We start from the raw sequence: 23,123 nt of genomic DNA, 5'->3' as shown, positions 1-23,123 counted from the left end.
ATTTCCAACAGTTTTGCTACAAAATTCTGGCAAAAACTGATGAATCATAAGCAATATATTAAATTGTAAGCAGAACATAAATCCACTATTAAATAATTTAATAAACCAGTTATTTTTATGCACTGACATTTCATATGACCTAAACTGAGTCTGTTTTCTGCTTGACACGACAAAACTGCTGATATTAGTTCCAGTGGTCAGTTTTAAAGTAGAATGCAGAACCATCCAGGCCAATGTGTTTTGATCAGGGTGCTTTGTGTACGTGCATCAGGACCCTGGTAACAGCAAAAGTTAGTGTTGTGTCCCCCTGTGTAAAGCTCATAATGACACTGCCCCTGCTGTATAAATACCAACAGTACCATCCGCACAGCAGTTCAGGAACCTGGAAATGATTTTAAAGGATCTCCTTACTCTGCTGTTTGTGCTATCATTAGCACAGGCAACCTCACCTCAACATATTATCCATCCGAAGTTTCTTCACCTGGGTGAGTGTTTTATTTTTGTACATCTGATGACTTGATGTAAAATGATGTATTAGTTGGCAGTTTTCAAAATTCAAAATATATGAAATATATTTCCTTATTTTAAAATATAGCAAATGATGATAACAGAAAGTTTGAGGATCTATAGGGGTTCACGGATGAGGAAATCTGTCCTCCCCAACCAGGGCTGTTATTAATGTATAGTTAGTACTGCCTTGGGCACCAAGATCTCTCTTTTACTAGGACTCCCTGTGCATTTTGAGAGAATTGGCAAGTATAGTATTAATTTAAAGGGGTTTTCCACTACTGGGATGACTTCTTCTCAATCAATATTTTTCCTAACATAAAATAACACCTACCCTCACCTCTATTGGTAGTGCCATTTGTGTGATATTGGCATCTAGTCTTCTAGTGGTCTCGTGACATTGTTCACTTGTCCACTAAAGCCAATCACTGGCCTCATGAGTGATGCTTGCACGTATGACTAGCTGCAGTGGTCATGTGGATGCGTAGTATCTTTGCTAGAACAGCAGGACAGGAAATAGGCAGATAAGTATTGAGTTTGTATTATTTTTTGTTTAAAATTTTCCTGCTAATTTTGTGCGTATTTTTTTAAATAATGGGCTACCTTTTTAATAAATTCCACCTACAGCACACACACAGAAACAAATGTACTATATTGGTATATAGGGGTTGGCACATCACTGGTACAACCTGTGCAATCTCACAGGAGGCAGGGAGTAAAGGGGTCCATTTCCATCTCCAAATGCACAGGGGTCAATCTCTGTCTCTATCCACTAATATTTGTGTGTATGTACATATACGGCTCTGGCAAAAATAAAGAAACCACTGCAAAATTTTCAGTTTGTCTGATTTTTCTCTTTATAGGTATATTTTTGAGTAAACTGTTCTTTTATTCTGTAAACTACTAACAACATGTCTACGAAGTTCCAAGAAATAAATCTTGCATTTATTTTCTGAAAATCAGAAAGGGTCAAAATAACAAAAAAAATGCATTGCTTGCAGACCTCAAATAATGCACAAAAACAAGTTCATAATCATTTATAAACAACAATACTAATGTTTAAACTAAAGAAGAGTTCAGAAATCACTATTTTGTGGGATAACCATGATTTGTAATCACAGCTTTCATGCGTCTTGGCATGCTTTCCACCAGTCTTTCATACTGCTTTTGGGTGACCTTATGCCACTCCTGGTACAAAAATGTAACTAGTTCTTCTTTATTTGATGGCATCTTCCTCATGATTACATTCCAGAGGTTTTCAATGGGGTTCAGGTCTGGTGAATGGGCTGCCCATGACAGGGATTTGATGTGGTGGTCCTTAATCTACACCTTGATTGACCTAGCTGTGTGGTATGGCACATTGTCCTGCTGGAAAAAACAGTCCTCAGAGTTGGGGAACATTGCCTGAGCAGAAGGAACCAACTGTTTTTCCAGCATAACCTTGTATGCGGCTTGAATCATATGTCCTTTGCAAAGAACAACCTGCCCAATTCCAGCCTTGCATCCCCAGATCATTACCGATCCTCCACCAAATTTTACAGTGGGCATAATACACTGTGGCTTGTACGCCTCTCCAGGTCACGTCTAACCATTAGATGACCAGGTGTTGATCTGGAAATGCTTGCCTATTGTCCTATAGCCTATCTCAGTCTTTTGCAAGTCTACAATGTTCTCCCTGCACTATCTCCCCCAGCTGAAGTGTACCTATTATAAAAATTACAGTCCTCTCCATTCTTTGTAGGTGGGAAAACTTGCAAAATCGGCAGTGTATCAAATGCTTATTTTCCCCACTTTATATATAACTAGTGCAGTGTGGAGGAGCTTTCACAGAAGAGAATAAAATATCACTGTCTAATTGTTGACCTTACTTCAGCAGTGTTTTTGTTTCTGATTCACATAAGAAGTGATAACCTGTGTACAGTTCTGCTCCACTCAATGAAGGTCTATCTTGCAGGAGCGGTAGCCCCCACTCCTCCTCCTCCTCTGAAGTCTCACTACTCTTAACATATACAAAATGCACCCATACATTTACCTTTAAAGGGACTCTGTCACCTGAATTTGGAGGGAACAATCTTCACCCATAGAGGCGGGGTTTTCGGGTATTTGAGTCACCCTTTCCTTACCCGCTGGCTGCATGCTGGCCGCAATATTGGATTGAAGTTCATTCTCTGTCCTCCATAGTACACGCCTGCGCAAGGCAAGATTGCCTTGTACAGGCATGTACTACGGAGGACAGAGAATGAACTTCAATCCTATATTGCAGCCAGCATGCAGCCAGCGGGTAAGGAAAGGGTGAATCAAACACCCGAAAACCCCGCCTCTATGGCTGAAGATTGTTCCCTCCAAATTCAGGTGACAGTCCCTTCAACATTAACTTTCTGCTTGGATGTGTGGGTCCTTGTGACTTTGCTAAGTATTATAAAGATTTATGTTCTCCTTCCTTCAAAAAAATGAAGCATACAGCAGCGCATGAAAGTTTGTGAACCCTTCAGAATTTCACAAATTTGTGCCTAAATTTGACCTTAAAGAATAACCGCTGTCTTAATATATAATATACTAGCTGTACTACCTGGCTTCGCCCGGTTTAATAACTGCTGTTAGCAAAATAGAATGCGTTAACAAAAATTTATTCTGCACACAAAAACCACAAAACAAATAGATGGAAATGTAATTACTAAAAGGCAAAAACTAAGCTAATAGAAGCATTTCACAACATATATCTCAACACCAGAGATATTCCACACAGATTTAACTAAATTGGCCAAGTAATGTGAAGTAATCTTCTACTACATATTCGAGAGCCTTTTGATAAACGACATTCTTAGTTTTTCCTTCAGGTGCAAAGACTAACAGATTTTTGGCTGTTCCAACTCTTGAACAGGCCACATAAAGTTGACCATGAGAAAAGCATGGAGATTGTTATTCGATTCCAATTACTTTCAAGGACAGGCAAATCAGATGGAATGAGAGAAATTGTTGGAATGAAAACATCTCCTGTGGCACATCCTGTCAAAATGGTAGCCTCAATTACATGTGGAAACTGGTTCTTAATCAAGAGTCTTGTTCCATTACACAGCTTTGATGGATCCAAATTTCTCAATAGCAGAATAGGTGCTCCAGGTTTTAGAAAGAGGTTGTGAGGAGGAAGTCCTTGTGGCTCCAAGGAATTAAGGAACTCAGTTGGATATGGCTCTTGAGGAAGCAGCTGCTGTTCTCGTGTGTCAGCCTTGTTTCACGGTCTTCACATTTTTCATTGGCCCGTAATGCAGCTTTTCTTTTTGCATCAGCTGACATTCGTGCCATGGAATTCTTTTTTTTATGAGTCATTATTGTGGTAAAAATAGTCTGTAACTGGCAGTTTCTATATCCTCTCACATAGAGGTAATCTGACTGACATCAGCCTTTCCACCAATACACCCTGACATGCTATTACCTCCCACAAGCTTTGTTATACTGAGAATGTCCTCTGGTGCCTATATTAACCAATCGGAGCTCAGATTAATTAACTGTAGCAAAATATAAGCTGAGCTGTGATTGGTTGCTATTGGCAGCCTGATAAATCCCCAGCCAACAGGAAGCCCTCCCCCCTGGCAGTATATATTAGCTCACACATACACATAATAGGCAGGTCATGTGACTGACATCTGCCATATTTCCTATATGGTACATTTGTTGCTCTTGTAGATTGTCTGCTTATTAATCAGATTTTTATTTTTGAAGGATAATACCAGACTTGTGTGTGTTTTAGGATGAGTTTCATCTGTCAAGTTGTGTGTGTTGAGTTGCATGTGGCGACATGCATGTAGCGACTTTTGTGAGATGAGTTTTGTGTGGCGACATGCATGTAGCAACTTTTTGTGTGTCGAGTTGCATGTGACAGGTTAGTGTAGCAAGTTGCATGCAGCAAGTTTTGCGCATGGCGAGTTTTGCACGTGGCGAGTTTTATGTGTGGTGCGTTTTGAGTATGTGCAAGTTTAGTGTGAGGCAACTTTTGCATGTATTGCAACTTTGGTTCATGTGGCAATTTTTTCACATGTGCAAGTTTTGCATGTGGCGAGTTTTCCATGTGGTGAGTTTTGCACATGTGTTTGTGTTTCGACTTTTATGTGGCGAGGTTGGTGTATGTGTGGTGAAATGTGTGCTGAGGGTGGTATATGTGTTCAAGCACGTGGTAGTGTGTGGCGCATTTTGTGTGCGTGTTCATATCCCTGTATGTGGTGAGTATCCCATGTCGGGGCATAAGAGAAGAAGGGAAGCGCAAATAAAGTGCACACACAACCCATATAAAGTGAATAAGGCTTGATTATGACAATAAACTGCTTAAAGTCATAAAAACATATAAAGAGCATGTAAAGACATACCCAAAAAGAAAGCACCCCTTATATACAGTATGAGGGTGGGCATCAACCAGACACAAAGGGAATGAATGTCCCCTAGAAGGAATTCCAGTGAGTGTTAGCTGTCCAGAAGTAGGTGTACACATAAGAACACTACCAAGGGCTCAAATGTAAAAATTCCTCAAACATGGATAATGAATCTTATTCCATATATAATAAACAGTATAACTAACCACATAGTAGTATTTTTTTGTCAGAAATAACTATACAGAAAGAATAAATAATAAATCAATATAAAAATAAACCAAAATAAGTCAGTATTCTAGAACATAAATGGATATCCCACATCGAGCCCATGGTAGGTGCTGGTAGACAGTCAATACAAAAATAAATACACAGATAATAATAATACTTGCCACTCACTGGAATCCAATAGTCCGCTCACTCCCAAAGCGTATCGCTATACCAGGTAGCTTCGTCAGGGGAAGTAAATGAGGGTCAGTCACGTCGGGTATATATAGTAGTAAGTGCACTTACTGATGGACTAATGATTGCTAGCACATGTGCCCAGCAATCATAGCGCATCGGAACAGCCATAGTCTGTCAGGGCGCCGGCGCAATACAGGGAAATTAACCATAGTCCTTGGTAAAACGCAGCGCTAACATGGTATCGGCGTGCGTTCCAGGTATTCCGGAAATGTGCGTGTCACACACCGGAAGTCATATCAGCGCTTGCGCAAGGCTCTCTGCAGTATCTTAAAGGTACATGACGCCATCCCAAGGTAACCACTCATACGACAGCATGCATTCCAAGTAAACCGAAATCCTGCGTGTCACCAGCCAGCAACTCGGACTACGCATGCGCAAAGCCATCCTTAACATTTTAGAAGATATATACACATATTAAAGGCATATAACACTAAATCACAAGCAAATTAGCTCCGATTGGTGAACTATCAACAAAAGGCCATAAACCGCCTTTCTTCACCAAAACAGGGCCCAATATTAAGCCACTATACTACAACAAGAAGGCACCTAGAGAAAAAGAAAAAATCTCTTTCCCAAGAGCACGGCCTCTAATGGTCTCCTCGATTTTACAAGTTTCCATCCACACCATTTGAAGAGGAATCTACCGGTTGGACAGTTTCATAGGATCTGACGGAATTGCACCTGTCCGTGTGATTTTTATTCCCAGGCTAAATCACTCCTGGGATGTTTACGTGCGAGGGGATACCCGAGATCAATTATTTCAAAGGCTTTCCAACATATGAACTCTATACCGAGGGATACTTTGTTAAAACCCACTCCCAGGTGTCCGGATGACAGTTTAAGATTCCTCACCACGTACCATAATCATTGGAACCAAGTTTCTGATCTATTTAAGCAACATTGGGGCATCTTAAAAACTGACCCGAGGATATCTGATTTGTTGCCATCAACTCCGCTACTGACAGCCAGATGGGCACCGAACCTGCGGGACTGTTCTGAATTGGCAGGGGTTTGAATCTACGTGGCATGTATCCTTGTGGTGACTGCAATATATGTCAGTTTATGGAAAGGTGCTCTTCTTTTACCAATCCGAGGGATGCTGTTGTCAATGTTTTAAAAGATTACATTAACTGTAAGACCACCAATCTAGTTTATGCTCTTGTGTGCTCCTGCCTGAAAGTGTATGTTGGGCAGACCTCGCAAGAGTTACGCAGGCGTGCACAACAGCACATCCCAAACATTAATTTGGCTAGACAGGATTTATCTAAGGGCAAAAATGTCTCTACTGTTGCCATGCACTTTTTACAGGTCCACTCCAGTAGCACTCGTGGTCTGCGGGTAGTGGGGCTACAGAAGGTCACAAAAAATCTTTTAAAAACAGACCAACGGGGCGAATTGCTCAGATTAGAGGCCCGTTGGATATACCAGCTTGGTTCAGTCTCACCGTGGGGCCTCAATGAGGTATTGCTTTACACTGGCTTCCTTTTGCCATAACTTAATCCTTTAAGACGTGCAATCGTTAATTAATAACTAAATAAATTTTTGCAATTTATATAGTTTTTTTTTTCTTTTCCAATTATATGTTATTATGGGTTTAGATTTGGACTGTCCATTTTTATTTCACTTTGAAAGGTCTTTTTATTTTCATTTTTTCTTTTTCTCTAGGTGCCTTCTTGTTGTAGTATAGTGGGTTAATATTGGGCCCTGTTTTGGTGAAGAAGGGCGGTTTATGGCCTTTCATTTCATAGTTCACCAATCGGAGCTAATTTGCTTGTGATTTAGTGTTATATGCCTTTAATATGTGTATATATCTTCTAAAATGTTAAGGATGGCTTTGCGCATGCGTAGTCCGAGTTGCCGGCTGGTGACACGCAGGATTTCGGTTTTTGTGGACCGCATGCTGTCGTATATGAGTGGTTACCTTGGGATGGCATCATCTACCTTTTAGGACACTGCAGAGAGCCTTGCGCAAGCACTGATATGACTTCCGGTGTGTGACACGCACATTTCCGGCATACCTGGAACTCACGCCGATACCATGTTAGCGCTGCAGTTTACTAAGGACTATGGTTCACTTCCCTGTATTGCGCCGGCGCCCTGACAGACTATGGCTGTTCCGATGCTCTATGATTGCTGGGCACATGTGCTAGAAATCATTAGTCCATCAGTAAGTGCTCTTACTACTATATATACCCGACGTGACTGACCCTCCTTTACACCCCCTGACGAAGCTACCTGGTGTAGTGATACGCCTTGGGAGTGAGCGGACTATTGGATTCCAGTGAGTGGCAAGTATTATTATTATCTGTGTATTTATTTTTGTATTTACTTACTGTCTACCAGCACCTACCATGGGCTCAATGTGGGATATCCATTTGTATTCTAGAATACTGACTTATTTTGGTTTATTTTTAGATTGATGTATTATTTATTCTTTCTGTATAGTTATTTCTGACAAAAAATACTACTATGTGGTTATACTGTTTATTATATATGGAATAATCATTATCCATGTTCCACACCATGTGTTGCAACTTTTGTGCATGTAGCAATTTTTCCGCATGTGCAAGTTTTGCGTGTGGCGAGTTTTCCATGAGGTGAGTTTTGCACGTGTGGCGAGTTTTGCGTGAACCTAGTTTTGCATGTGGCGAGTTTTGCGCGTGGCGAGTTTTGAGCGGCGACTTTTGTGTTTCGACTTTTATGTGGCGAGGTTGGTGTATGTGTGGTGAAATGTGTGCTGAGGGTGGTATATGTGTTCAAGCACGTGGTAGTGTGTGGCGCATTTTGTGTGTGTTCATATCCCCGTGTGTGGTGAGTATCCCATGTCGGGGCCCCACCTTAACAACTGTACGGTACATACTCTTTGGCGCCATCGCTCTCATTCTTTAAGTCCCCCTTGTTCACATCAGGCAGCTGTCAATTTGCCTCCAACACTTGTCCTTTCACTTTTACCCCATTATGTAGATAGGGGCAAAATTGTTTGGTGAATTGGAACGCGCGGGGTTAAAATTTCGCCTCACAACAAAGCCTATGACGCTCTCGGGGTCCAGATGTGTGACTGTGCAAAATTTTGTGGCTGTAGCTCCGACGGTGCAGATGCCAATCCCGGACATACATACATACACACACATACATACACACATGCATTCAGCTTTATATATTAGATTATTATTGGGCAAGACCAATCCCTGTTTAAAAGACCAGTAGCTGCTTCTAGCTGGGAGTTATAAGTTTATTTCCCTGGTTACATACTTATTCTAGCCTTTATTCTGAATCTCCTAGTGTCTTGTCCATGACCTCAGCTAATATTGTGATTTTCCGTCTGTACATCAATTCCATCCCTAACTTTCACTTACAGGAAGCAACTCTGAGGCCCCTCTCTCTGCCATCTCGCTCCATCGACCATCAGCCACTCTATGGATATAACCCAGGGGGACCCTGGGTGAGTCCAGAATCCTGTATGTGGTTGGAGGGGTAAGGCCAGGGTAACTCTGGAATCTGATAATGGAGTCTGTCCATGGAAGTCATTTGAGTGCTACCAGGATACCACATACAATGCACAATTATAGCAACATTCTTAGTAGACTGCACACATGTCATTTACAGAGGAATCAAAATTACAAAATGGTTCTGCATTCTTCTCCACTGATCCCTGATTTTTGTGACTGGAACAGAAAAAGGTATCTAATTTGAAATGGCTGCAATGTAATTGCTAAGAGCTCAGTATAAGATCATAGAGCAGACTGATGTGTTGTAACATAAGTGAATTGCATATAAACACTCTGTAATTAATGAATGCATTCATTCCACTATGGATACACACATAAAAAGGTGAGACAGTTATATTTTTTATCAAAATTATGTAAGCCTGTCAACAGTGACAACGTGACCACTTTATATGGATCTTACCTCTATTAATTAACCTCTCAAGTACCTGTCTCGGTTTCAAATCAAACAAGTAGACAAGATCTACATTTAACTTTAATTGACCTTTCTCAGCCCAAGCCTCCTGGTTACATAAATCCCTCTGTCATGTTAAATTATCTTCCTCTATGTTAATTTTCTTGTAGAGTTTAGCGTCATATGCAAATATTGAAATTTTTTTCCATATGCCCTTCAGAAGGTTAGAAGGTCATTAATGGATATATTAACCCCTATCTGACATCGGACGTAATATTCCGTCCATGTGCCCTGAGCCTATTTGACCATGAATGGAATATTATGTCTGAGCGATCGCCCACGCACACGGGGGGGTGAGCAGCGATTGCGGCCAAGTGTCAGCTGCTTCTGACAGCTGACACCCGTCAATAAGTGCCAGGAGCGGTCACAGACCGCTCACGGCACTTTAACCCTCAAAATGCTGCGATCATACTGGCAGCCTCTCTGTCTTTGGATCTGAGATCCCACAGCGTGCTATGAGGTCCCAATCATTGGACATCCAGGCAGGGCCGGACTGGGACTAAATTCAGCCCCGGCATTTAAAGTTACACATGGTGACTGTATAATATCTTTGTACACTTGTAGGCAGGGCCGGTTTTCGGCAAAGTGGGGCCCTAGGCAAAGTTTAAAATGGGGCCCCAAATGCTAACATATTGCACATCACACAAAAGCATTTCGGTTGTATTTAAAAGCGCTGAGTTCAGGCCGCTAAATGAGTTTGATCAACATTACTGAAGTTGTTCAACGCTTGTTTCTGTTGTGAATTCTGTGGCTGAATTCACTCCTGTGGTCACAAGTGGTACTGCAGCTTCTGAGCTTCCTCCCTCAGGTGTTCTGGTGAGCTCGTTAACTGCTTCATTACTTAACTCTGCCTGATGCTGCTATCCTTGCTCCTTGTCAATGTTTCAGTGTTGGATCTGAGCTTCTCCTGATTGTTCCTGTGACCTGCTGCTCTGTATAGCTAAGTGCTTTTTGCTTTTTTGTTGCTTTTTTTCTGTCCAGCTTGTCTTTTGTTTTGCTGGAAGCTCTGAGACGCAAAGGGTGTACCGCCGTGCCGTTAGTTCGGCACGGTGGGTTTTTTTTGCCCCCTTTGCGTGGTTTTGCTTTAGGGTTTTTTGTAGACTGCAAAGTTCGCTTTACTGTCCTCGCTCTGTCCTAGAATATCGGGCCCCACTTTGCTGAATCTATTTCATCCCTACGTTTTGTCTTTTCATCTTACTCACAGTCATTATATGTGGGGGGCTGCCTTTTCCTTTGGGGAATTTCTCTGGGGCAAGTCAGGCCTATTTTTCTATCTTCAGGCTAGCTAGTTTCTTAGGCTGTGCCGAGTTGCCTAGGTAGTTGTTAGGCGCAATCCACAGCCGCTTTTAGTTGTGTTTAGGATAGGATCAGGTGTGCAGTCTACAGAGTTTCCACGTCTCAGAGCTCGTTCTTGTATTTTTGGGTATTTGTCAGATCACTGTGTGCGCTCTGATCGCTAAGCACACTGTGTTTCTGGATTGCCTTCATAACACCTGTCATTAGCAAACATAACAGTACAAGGAGCCAAACTAATGATTCTCAATAGAGGGAAAGAAAAAGTTCTGACATCATTTTTTTTTTTTTTTGCTCTGTGTTCACTTTTTTTTTTTCCCCTAGACATTTGGGTGATTCTGGACACAGGTGTGGACATGGATATTCAGGGTCTGTGCTCTTCAATGGATAATCTCGTTATAAATGTACAAAAAATTCAAGATACTATTGATCAGAAATCTATGTTAGAACCAAGAATTCCTATTCCTGATTTGTTTTTTGGAGATAGAACTAAGTTTCTAAGTTTCAAAAATAATTGTAAGCTATTTCTGGCCTTGAAACCTCATTCTTCTGGTAATCCTATTCAACAGGTTTTGATTATTATTTCTTTTTTGCGCGGCGACCCTCAAGACTGGGCATTTTCTCTTGCGCCAGGAGACCCTGCATTGAGTAGTGTCGATGCGTTTTTCCTGGCGCTCGGATTGCTGTACGATGAGCCTAATTCAGTGGATCAGGTTGAGAAAAATTTGCTGGCTTTGTGCCAGGGTCAGGATGATATAGAAGTATATTGTCAGAAATTTAGGAAATGGTCAGTACTCACTCAGTGGAATGAATCTGCGCTGGCAGCTTTGTTCAGAAAGGATCTCTCTGAGGCTCTTAAGGATGTCATGGTGGGATTTCCTATGCCTGCTGGTTTGAATGAGTCTTTGTCTTTGGCCATTCAGATCGGTCGACGCTTGCGCGAGCGTAAATCTGTGCACCATTTGGCGGTACTGCCTGAGGTTAAACCTGAGCCTATGCAGTGCGATAGGACTATGACTAGAGTTGAACGGCAGGAATACAGACGTCTGAATGGTCTGTGTTTCTACTGTGGTGATTCCACTCATGCTATTTCTGATTGTCCTAAGCGCACTAAGCGGTCCGCTAGGTCTGCCGTCATTGGTACTGTACAGTCCAAATTCCTTCTGTCCATTACCTTGATATGCTCTTTGTCGTCGTTTTCTGTCATGGCGTTTGTGGATTCGGGCGCTGCCCTGAATCTGATGGATTTGGATTATGCTAAACGTTGTGGGTTTTTCTTGGAGCCTTTGCGGTGTCCTATTCCATTGAGAGGAATTGATGCTACACCTTTGGCCAAGAATAAACCTCAATACTGGGCCCAGCTGACCATGTGCATGGCTCCTGCACATCAGGAAGTTATTCGCTTTCTGGTGTTGCATAATCTGCATGATGTGGTCGTGTTGGGGTTGCCATGGCTACAAACCCATAATCCAGTATTGGATTGGAATTCCATGTCGGTATCCAGCTGGGGTTGTCAGGGGGTACATGGTGATGTTCCATTTTTGTCGATTTCGTCATCCACCCCTTCTGAGGTCCCAGAGTTCTTGTCTGATTATCAGGATGTATTTGAAGAGCCCAAGTCCGATGCTCTACCTCCGCATAGGGATTGTGATTGTGCTATCAATTTGATTCCTGGTAGTAAATTCCCTAAAGGTCGATTATTTAATTTATCCGTGCCCGAACACGCCGCTATGCGCAGTTATGTGAAGGAATCCCTGGAGAAGGGACATATTCGCCCATCGTCATCACCACTGGGAGCAGGGTTCTTCTTTGTAGCCAAGAAGGATGGTTCGCTGAGACCGTGTATTGATTACCGCCTTCTTAATAAGATCACTGTTAAATTTCAGTATCCCTTGCCATTGTTATCTGACTTGTTTGCTCGGATTAACGGGGCTAGTTGGTTCACTAAGATAGATCTTCGTGGTGCGTATAATCTGGTGAGAATCAGGCAAGGAGATGAATGGAAAACTGCATTCAATACACCCGAGGGTCATTTTGAGTATCTAGTGATGCCGTTCGGACTTGCCAATGCTCCATCTGAGTTTCAGTCTTTTATGCCATACAAAAGTTAAAGGGTGCACTCCAGCTGTATATCGTATAAGACAAGGGTGCAGAGCCTAGTCCAATAACTATAATAACCACAAAAAAGACAGAAAGAATGGACTAAAATAGGCTCGCACAACCCCAAAATATAGAAAAGTAATAATGAACACGTTTATTTAAGCACCACAACATGAAATATAAAATCACTTAAAATCACAGCAAATGTGTACAAAACACCCCCATAACAGTAGAATGTCAATAGAAAGTATACATATATACATATATGAAATAACACTCATAACCGGACAAATGGTAATATACAGTATAGCGAGCTAATGCTCATGAGAGTCACCACCAGAGGCCCATAGAATGCATATATATAATAATATTAGGTCCCTGTATGCATATAATTATGTTAGGTCCCTGCATAGAAATAGAATGACTCCAACCTAGACCTGCATACATAGTCCACAGGTCCTAGAAATAGCTGCTATACGTATGGAAAGAAGACCTAAAAAAAACTCCCATGAGAGAAAAGCAAACGGCATCACGCCGAAAATACTCAGCTGCATCTGAGGTGGTGAAGCTGGGAGTAGAAAACTGCTAAGCTATAGATAGCTCGCACATCCCACGTAGCCGGCAAGTGTCAAAGAAAGAGGGGGTGTAAAGACAAGACCCCACGCGTATCGCCGCCGCAGCGGCTTCGTCAGGGGAAGTGGGTCGTATGATGGATAACTTACGTGTATATAGTATCCACAATCAGTCGGAATGGACACCGGTGTGTCGCTAGGGCGCAGGAGGAACAGACCGGAAATGAACCGCCGGCCGCGGAAGGAGGGGGACAGAGCAGAATGAAAGAATCTCCATGGAGAAGAGCGCATGCGCAGACGCGGCTCCAATAAAGTGCCGCACTGCGCGAGCGCTAGACAGAGGCCGTGCCCATAGATGTAGACAGGAAAGGGAGCAGTAATAATCGGCACCTAAGATGCAGGGCACACATAATGCAACTAGATGCGGCCAAGCACAAATAAAGAATGGCCAAGACTACCTGTATAGGAAAAATATATAAAAATTAGTACATAAATCAACAATGTAAATATATACATGGAAGGTCTCACACATGCCCAATAATACATCCAGGGCAAGGAATAGAATGCTGGGAGAGAAACTATAGAATATACAATAGAATGACACAGCAGCGCATAAACGGACTAATGTGCTGCAGAGTAAATGGACTACAAAGGTCCACAAACATAGATATCCCAGAGTAGGATGAATATACAAGTCCAACTCCTCCAGTGTTTCCTTCCTTGTTGGGAACCAACAAACCAGCCAAGGATCCAGGAGACCAACGGAAATGCGGATCAAAGTGAGATTTTTAATGTCCAACATAATAACACACTGAACGACGTCCATCATATGTGGATCACATCCAATAGAATCCCAGGATACCAGTCAATGATGTTAGCACAAGGGAGAATGACTCGTTGGTGTGTTCATATCAGTGGGAAGGGTAAATAGTAAATATGGATCCCCCGTATCCACAGGTCATGTACAGGAAAGGGCGTCCATCTGATGCAATAAGATTTTGACCTCCAGGAATACCAGTCGCTTTTAAGTAGACATAATACAATGTCTTATTAGTCCCCTTGTTGGTATAAATGTACTAGTAAAGGGCAAAGTCCAATTCTTGATATCCAGAAGTCATAAATAGTAGAAGCCATCCATCCTATTAAAGAGCCAACCACTATCCAAAAACGAGGAGGTCACGCGACAGCAGACAGCTGAAGATGGAAAAAAGGAAAGAAAATTAAAAATGTGACTATTACAAATGAAGTAACGAAAATATCAAAAATATATATGAATCAGAATAAGACGGGAAGTAGCCCATCCCTACAGGCCTCCATTAACCTAGAAATCCCGTAAATAGTAACTCCTCATTCAAACCAGAAGGAGTCACTGCTTGTAATAGAAAAATCCAACGGGATTCCAGTTGTAAAAGGAGTTTACGTTTATCACCCCCTCTTTCATTGGGGGTGAGTTTTTGAAGACCAACCACTTTCAAGTGAGCCGAAGAGCCCCCATGTTTGGCCAGAAAGTGTTCGGCCACCGGAGTAAGGACTTTACCCTTCCTCGAATCCGAAGCCGCTAGATGCACAGTAGAAATGTGCTTCTGGGTCCGCTTCCTTAGCTCTTGGGTGGTCTGCCCAACATACACCATTTTACAGGGACAAATGAGAGCATAGATTACGTCCCTGGATCTACAATTAATGTAGGTTTTTAATGGATGATTGGTGGATAGAATAGGATGGATAAAGGTGTCACGAGTCGGGACCATATGGGGACATACCGTACAATCCCCACATGGAAATGATCCCCGAAGCGTGATGCCCCTATTCAACTTCGTCGTGGGTCTTTTGAAGTGGCTCCTTGTAAGTAGGTCCCTCAAGTTAGGTGCCCGTCTTGCTGTTATAAGGGGTCTGCTGCTAGTGACCTCCATCGTTTGGGTGTCGGCTCGGAGAATTGGCCAGTGTGTGGAAAGAATCTCACTGACCTGTTTCCAGCTATTGTTGAAATCTGTGATGAATCTGGTCTGTGTTTCCTGATTTTGCCTCCTGGTAGAAAGAAGTGCCCTTTGACCTTGCCCCCTCGCTCTTTGATAAGCAGTAGAGATAACACGTTTAGGATAACCCCTTTTTGAGAACCGATCCGAAAGCTCACGGGCCTGAATTGAGAAATCATGATCAAGAGTGCAGTTGCGTCTCACACGTAGAAACTGTCCCGTAGGTACACCCACCTTAGTGTGCCACGGATGAAAGCTGGAAAATTCCAGAAGCGCATTTGTTGCTGTGGGTTTACGGAACAGATTCGTCGCCAGATGTTGCTCATGTGGAAATATCCTGAGGTCCAGGAAGGTGGTATTGCTGGTGGAAATAGAATACGTTAAAAAAATGTTATGAGGATTGATGTTCAAATGATCCAAAAATAAAACGCATTCCTCCCTGGTACCCCTCCATAGGATGAAAATATCGTCTATAAAGCGATACCAGGCGTGTACGTGGGCAGCGAATGATGTTAGAGGATAGACAAATTTTTCCTCCCACCAGCCCAAAAAGATATTAGCATAGGCTGGTGCGCATTTCGCGCCCATCGCCACGCCCGATCGCTGCAAATAATAGACTCTGTCAAAAAGGAAAAAATTATGATGGAGAACAAAAGTTAGTAAATCAAGAAGAAATGAGTCGTGACCCCTGTCGGTGGACTGTTTCTTATTCAAGAAATGGGCGACTGCCTCCATCCCATCCTTATGGTCAATGTTTGAATAAAGTGATTCCACATCACAAGTGACAAGTAGAAAATTAGAAGGTAATTCGACTTGACCACAGATTTCAATAAAATGCGAGGAATCACGAATAAAAGAAGGAAGGGATGAGGCAATGGGTTGGAGAAAGAAATCCAGATACTCACCCGCCCTCTCACACATGCTGCCGACACTTGAGACGATGGGTCTGCCCGGGGGCCTGGTACTGTCCTTATGAATTTTCGGCAACATATAGAATGTTGCCGTGACCGGGTTATCCACCCATAAGTATTGCTTTTCCTGTGTGGAAATAATGCCATGTTGTAAGGTCCTACAGAGTAGATGTTGAAATTTCGAAAGGAAGACAGGAGTCGGATCAGAGGGGAGTTTTTGATAATACTGAATATTGTTGAGCTGACGTTTTGCCTCAGCTTCATACAATTGAGTGGACCAAAGTACCACATTACCCCCTTTGTCCGCCTCCTTGATGATAAAATCCCTATTGTTCTGTAGGGCGGACAAGGCTCGTTTCTCTTCTCTATTCAAATTGGACGGGCCACTTACCCGGGCAGTCAGCCATAATGTCCCGTTTGACGACTTCAAAGAATATTTTAATGGCCGGCACCAAGGAGAAGGAGGGAGTCTTGAGAGATTTATTCTTGTATGGAAATTTCCTTCTATTAAGACACGATTCATTTTCCTCCAAAAGCTCCAATAAATCCTGAAAAGTTTGACGCTCATCCGTGGGAATGGTTTGCAAGATGTCGGGTCTCCTGTACATGACCTGGAATGTTAATTTTCTGCAAAACAAGTAAAGATCTTTGATAAGAGTGAATTTATCCACTGCATGAGTGGGAACAAAAGATAGACCCTTCTGGAGTACAGACAACTCAGCAGACGTGAGATTGTACTCAGAAAGATTTATTACCTGTAATGCTGTCGAACGTTGCTCCAGTTCCACAGTACTCTGGTGACAGGTATCCATTACATCTATTTCCGTCTGGTGGGGTAATTGTGATGAAAGGGCGATGTCTGGCCCTTGTATCGTGTGAACCTTTTTTTCACGTTTCTTACGTTTACCCCCCCGTCTGGTCCGGGGTCTAACTCGCTCCCCGCAGAGGACAAAAAATCACTGGAGCTCTCATCTCTACATGAAGCCGTTGAAGCTAAGGGTGGAGGACTTCCCCTATTAGGCCTTGAGCGACGGGCGTTGCCAGAATGTCTCCACTTATATGCCATTTTTTGCTCAAAGTCGTTCTTATCCCTATGGAATTTCTTGCTTTTACGTTGTGTTACCTCCGTTTCATATTTGTCCAAAGCATCCTTCAATTTATTTTTAAAGGATAAAACCTGACCTTCATTGAAATTAACCAGTTTGGTCTCCAGTTCTTTAATAGAAATTTTAGTCGATGAAAATAATGTCCTATCGTGTTCGAGCAAAAGGTTCATCAAAATACTAGAACAACGTGTCAATCCTTGTTCCCAAAGCTGTTTAAAACTATCTGAGGGTTCCCACGCTGGGAAAATGGATATGCGGAGACCCCTAGGGATAAAGCCAGATTTGATATACTCTTCCAGGCTCCTCATATTCCACCATAACCTAACGCATGTTTTATGGGCCCTGGTTAAATCTGAACAAAGCATAGAAAAGTCATTATCCACATGGACTGTGGACATTCCTGCTGCCTCAAAAATACTAGTAGATTTGGCCAACCAGGCCGCCTCCCTGGCCTCCCAGTCCATAACGACCACCACCGGTGTGCAGACCACACAATAATAATAAAAATACGTATTAATGACAGCTCCACCACTATAGGTGTGTGCGACCCTCCAGAAGTACCCTGGAACACAGGGCTAAACAATCAATATCATACAAAAGTTAAAGGGTGCACTCCAGCTGTATATCGTATAAGACAAGGGTGCAGAGCCTAGTCCAATAACTATAATAACCACAAAAAAGACAGAAAGAATGGACTAAAATAGGCTCGCACAACCCCAAAATATAGAAAAGTAATAATGAACACGTTTATTTAAGCACCACAACATGAAATATAAAATCACTTAAAATCACAGCAAATGTGTACAAAACACCCCCATAACAGTAGAATGTCAATAGAAAGTATACATATATACATATATGAAATAACACTCATAACCGGACAAATGGTAATATACAGTATAGCGAGCTAATGCTCATGAGAGTCACCACCAGAGGCCCATAGAATGCATATATATAAGAATATTAGATCCCTGTATGCATATAATTATGTTAGGTCCCTGCATAGAAATAGAATGACTCCAACCTAGACCTGCATACATAGTCCACAGGTCCTAGAAATATCTGCTATACGTATGGAAAGAAGACCTAAAAAAACTCCCATGAGAGAAAAGCAAACGGCATCACGCCGAAAATACTCAGCTGCATCTGAGGTGGTGAAGCTGGGAGTAGAAAACTGCTAAGCTATAGATAGCTCGCACATCCCACGTAGCCGGCAAGTGTCAAAGAAAGAGGGGGTGTAAAGACAAGACCCCACGCGTATCGCCGCCGCAGCGGCTTCGTCAGGGGAAGTGGGTCGTATGATGGATAACTTACGTGTATATAGTATCCACAATCAGTCGGAATGGACACCGGTGTGTCGCTAGGGCGCAGGAGGAACAGACCGAAAATGAACCGCCGGCCGCGGAAGGAGGGGGACAGAGCAGAATGAAAGAATCTCCATGGAGAAGAGCGCATGCGCAGACGCGGCTCCAATAAAGTGCCGCACTGCGCGAGCGCTAGACAGAGGCCGTGCCCATAGATGTAGACAGGAAAGGGAGCAGTAATAATCGGCACCTAAGATGCAGGGCACACATAATGCAACTAGATGCGGCCAAGCACAAATAAAGAATGGCCAAGACTACCTGTATAGGAAAAATATATAAAAATTAGTACATAAATCAACAATGTAAATATATACATGGAAGGTCTCACACATGCCCAATAATACATCCAGGGCAAGGAATAGAATGCTGGGAGAGAAACTATAGAATATACAATAGAATGACACAGCAGCGCATAAACGGACTAATGTGCTGCGGAGTAAATGGACTACAAAGGTCCACAAACATAGATATCCCAGAGTAGGATGAATATACAAGTCCAACTCCTCCAGTGTTTCCTTCCTTGTTGGGAACCAACAAACCAGCCAAGGATCCAGGAGACCAACGGAAATGCGGATCAAAGTGAGATTTTTAATGTCCAACATAATAACACACTGAACGACGTCCGTCATATGTGGATCACATCCAATAGAATCCCAGGATACCAGTCAATGATGTTAGCACAAGGGAGAATGACTCGTTGGTGTGTTCATATCAGTGGGAAGGGTAAATAGTAAATATGGATCCCCCGTATCCACAGGTCATGTACAGGAAAGGGCGTCCATCTGATGCAATAAGATTTTGACCTCCAGGAATACCAGCCGCTTTTAAGTAGACATAATACAATGTCTTATTAGTCCCCTTGTTGGTATAAATGTACTAGTAAAGGGCAAAGTCCAATTCTTGATATCCAGAAGTCATAAATAGTAGAAGCCATCCATCCTATTAAAGAGCCAACCACTATCCAAAAACGAGGAGGTCACGCGACAGCAGACAGCTGAAGATGGAAAAAAGGAAAGAAAATTAAAAATGTGACTATTACAAATGAAGTAACGAAAATATCAAAAATATATATGAATCAGAATAAGACGGGAAGTAGCCCATCCCTACTGGCCTCCATTAACCTAGAAATCCCGTAAATAGTAACTCCTCATTCAAACCAGAAGGAGTCACTGCTTGTAATAGAAAAATCCAACGGGATTCCAGTTGTAAAAGGAGTTTACGTTTATCACCCCCTCTCTCATTGGGGGTGAGTTTTTGAAGACCAACCACTTTCAAGTGAGCCGAAGAGCCCCCATGTTTGGCCAGAAAGTGTTCGGCCACCGGAGTAAGGACTTTACCCTTCCTCGAATCCGAAGCCGCTAGATGCACAGTAGAAATGTGCTTCTGGGTCCGCTTCCTTAGCTCTTGGGTGGTCTGCCCAACATACACCATTTTACAGGGACAAATGAGAGCATAGATTACGTCCCTGGATCTACAATTAATGTAGGTTTTTAATGGATGATTGGTGGATAGAATAGGATGGATAAAGGTGTCACGAGTCTTTTATGCATGACATCTTCCGTGAGTATCTGGATAAATTCCTGATTGTTTACTTGGATGACATTTTGATCTTCTCAGATGATTGGGAGTCTCATGTGAAGCAGGTCAGAATGGTTTTTCAGGTCCTGCGTGCTAACTCTTTGTTTGTGAAGGGATCAAAGTGTCTCTTCGGTGTGCAGAAAGTTTCATTTTTGGGGTTCATCTTTACCCCTTCTACTATCGAGATGGATCCAGTTAAGGTCCAAGCCATCCAGGATTGGATTCAGCCGACATCTCTGAAAAGTCTGCAAAAGTTCCTGGGCTTTGCTAATTTTTATCGTCGCTTCATCTGTAATTTTTCTAGCATTGCCAAACCATTGACCGATTTGACCAAGAAGGGTGCTGATTTGGTTAATTGGTCTTCTGCTGCTGTGGAAGCTTTTCAGGAGTTGAAGCGTCGTTTTTGTTCTGCCCCTGTGTTGTGTCAGCCAGATGTTTCTCTTCCGTTCCAGGTCGAGGTTGATGCTTCTGAGATTGGAGCAGGGGCGGTTTTGTCACAGAGAGGTTCTGATTGCTCAGTGATGAAACCATGTGCTTTCTTTTCCAGGAAGTTTTCGCCCGCTGAGCGTAATTATGATGTGGGCAATCGAGAGTTGCTGGCCATGAAGTGGGCATTCGAGGAGTGGCGTCATTGGCTTGAAGGAGCTAAGCATCGCGTGGTGGTATTGACTGATCATAAGAACTTGACTTATCTCGAGTCTGCCAAGCGCTTGAATCCTAGACAGGCCCGTTGGTCGTTATTTTTTGCCCGCTTCGACTTTGTGATTTCGTACCTTCCGGGCTCTAAAAATGTGAAGGCGGATGCTCTGTCTAGGAGTTTTGTGCCCGACTCTCCGGGTTTATCTGAGCCAGCGGGTATCCTCAAGGAAGGAGTCATTGTGTCTGCCATCTCCCCTGATTTGCGGCGGGTGCTGCAAAAATTTCAGGCGAACAAACCTGATCGTTGTCCAGCAGAGAAACTGTTCGTCCCTGATAGGTGGACTAATAAACTTATCTCTGAACTTCATTGTTCGGTGTTGGCTGGTCATCCTGGAATCTTTGGTACCAGAGAGTTAGTGGCTAGATCCTTCTGGTGGCCATCTCTGTCACGGGATGTACGTACTTTTGTGCAGTCCTGTGGGATTTGTGCTAGGGCTAAGCCCTGCTGTTCTCGTGCCAGTGGGTTGCTTTTGCCCTTGCCGGTCCCAAAGAGGCCTTGGACACATATTTCGATGGATTTCATTTCTGACCTTCCCATTTCTCAAAAGATGTCAGTCATTTGGGTGGTCTGTGATCGCTTTTCTAAGATGGTCCATCTGGTGCCCTTGGCTAAATTGCCTTCCTCCTCTGATTTGGTACCTTTGTTCTTTCAGCATGTGGTTCGGTTGCATGGCATTCCTGAGAATATTGTTTCTGACAGAGGTTCCCAGTTTGTTTCAAGGTTTTGGCGAGCCTTTTGTGGTAGGATGGGCATTGACCTATCCTTTTCCTCGGCTTTCCATCCTCAGACTAATGGCCAGACCGAACGAACCAATCAGACCTTGGAAACATATCTGAGATGTTTTGTTTCTGCAGACCAGGATGATTGGGTGTCCTTTTTGCCGTTGGCTGAGTTCGCCCTTAATAATCGGGCCAGCTCGGCTACCTTGGTTTCTCCATTTTTTTGCAATTCTGGGTTCCATCCTCGTTTCTCTTCAGGACAGGTTGAGTCTTCGGACTGTCCTGGTGTGGATTCTGTGGTGGATAGGTTGCAGCAGATCTGGACTCAGGTAGTGGACAATTTGATCTTGTCCCAGGAGAAAGCTCAACTTTTCGCTAATCGCAGACGCCGTGTGGGTCCCCGACTTCGTGTTGGGGATCTGGTTTGGTTATCTTCTCGTCATATTCCTATGAAGGTTTCCTCTCCTAAATTTAAACCTCGTTTTATTGGTCCGTATAGGATTTCTGAGGTTCTCAGTCCTGTGTCTTTTCGTTTGACCCTCCCAGACTCCTTTTCCATACATAATGTATTCCATAGGTCGTTGTTGCGGAGATACGTGGCACCTATGGTTCCATCTGTTGAGCCTCCTGCCCCGGTTTTGGTGGAGGGGGAATTGGAGTATATTGTGGAGAAGATTTTGGATTCTCGTGTTTCTAGACGGAAACTCCAGTATCTGGTTAAATGGAAGGGTTATGCTCAGGAAGATAATTCCTGGGTTTTTGCCTCTGATGTTCATGCTTCCGATCTTGTTCGTGCCTTTCATGCGGCTCATCCTGGTCGGCCTGGGGGCTCTGGTGAGGGTTCGGTGACCCCTCCTCAAGGGGGGGGTACTGTTGTGAATTCTGTGGCTGAATTCACTCCTGTGGTCACAAGTGGTACTGCAGCTTCTGAGCTTCCTCCCTCAGGTGTTCTGGTGAGCTCGTTAACTGCTTCATTACTTAACTCCGCCTGATGCTGCTATCCTTGCTCCTTGTCAATGTTTCAGTGTTGGATCTGAGCTTCTCCTGATTGTTCCTGTGACCTGCTGCTCTGTATAGCTAAGTGCTTTTTGCTTTTTTGTTGCTTTTTTTCTGTCCAGCTTGTCTTTTGTTTTGCTGGAAGCTCTGAGACGCAAAGGGTGTACCGCCGTGCCGTTAGTTCGGCACGGTGGGTTTTTTTTGCCCCCTTTGCGTGGTTTTGCTTAAGGGTTTTTTGTAGACTGCAAAGTTCGCTTTACTGTCCTCGCTCTGTCCTAGAATATCGGGCCCCACTTTGCTGAATCTATTTCATCCCTACGTTTTGTCTTTTCATCTTACTCACAGTCATTATATGTGGGGGGCTGCCTTTTCCTTGGGGGAATTTCTCTGGGGCAAGTCAGGCCTATTTTTCTATCTTCAGGCTAGCTAGTTTCTTAGGCTGTGCCGAGTTGCCTAGGTAGTTGTTAGGCGCAATCCACAGCCGCTTTTAGTTGTGTTTAGGATAGGATCAGGTGTGC

The 23,123-nt window shown here is 43.2% G+C and overlaps 1 protein-coding gene across 1 annotated transcript in view; it reads left to right on the top strand.

Annotated features, from left to right (window-relative positions):
• Nucleotides 1–327: 327 nt before the first annotated feature.
• The window catches only part of LOC138665563 (elastase-1-like), a 170,298-nt gene continuing 147,502 nt past the window's right edge, over nt 328–23,123 (top strand). Inside the window, exon 1 of the mRNA XM_069753161.1 lies at nt 328–485. Within this exon, the coding sequence (XP_069609262.1) occupies nt 389–485 (97 nt within the window). The 5' untranslated portion in view covers nt 328–388. The remainder of the gene's footprint in view (nt 486–23,123) is intronic.

Source organism: Ranitomeya imitator, chromosome 2, assembly GCF_032444005.1.
Source record: "Ranitomeya imitator isolate aRanImi1 chromosome 2, aRanImi1.pri, whole genome shotgun sequence".
NCBI lineage: Eukaryota > Metazoa > Chordata > Amphibia > Anura > Dendrobatidae > Ranitomeya > Ranitomeya imitator.
This window is presented reverse-complemented; position numbering and strand designations above follow the sequence as displayed.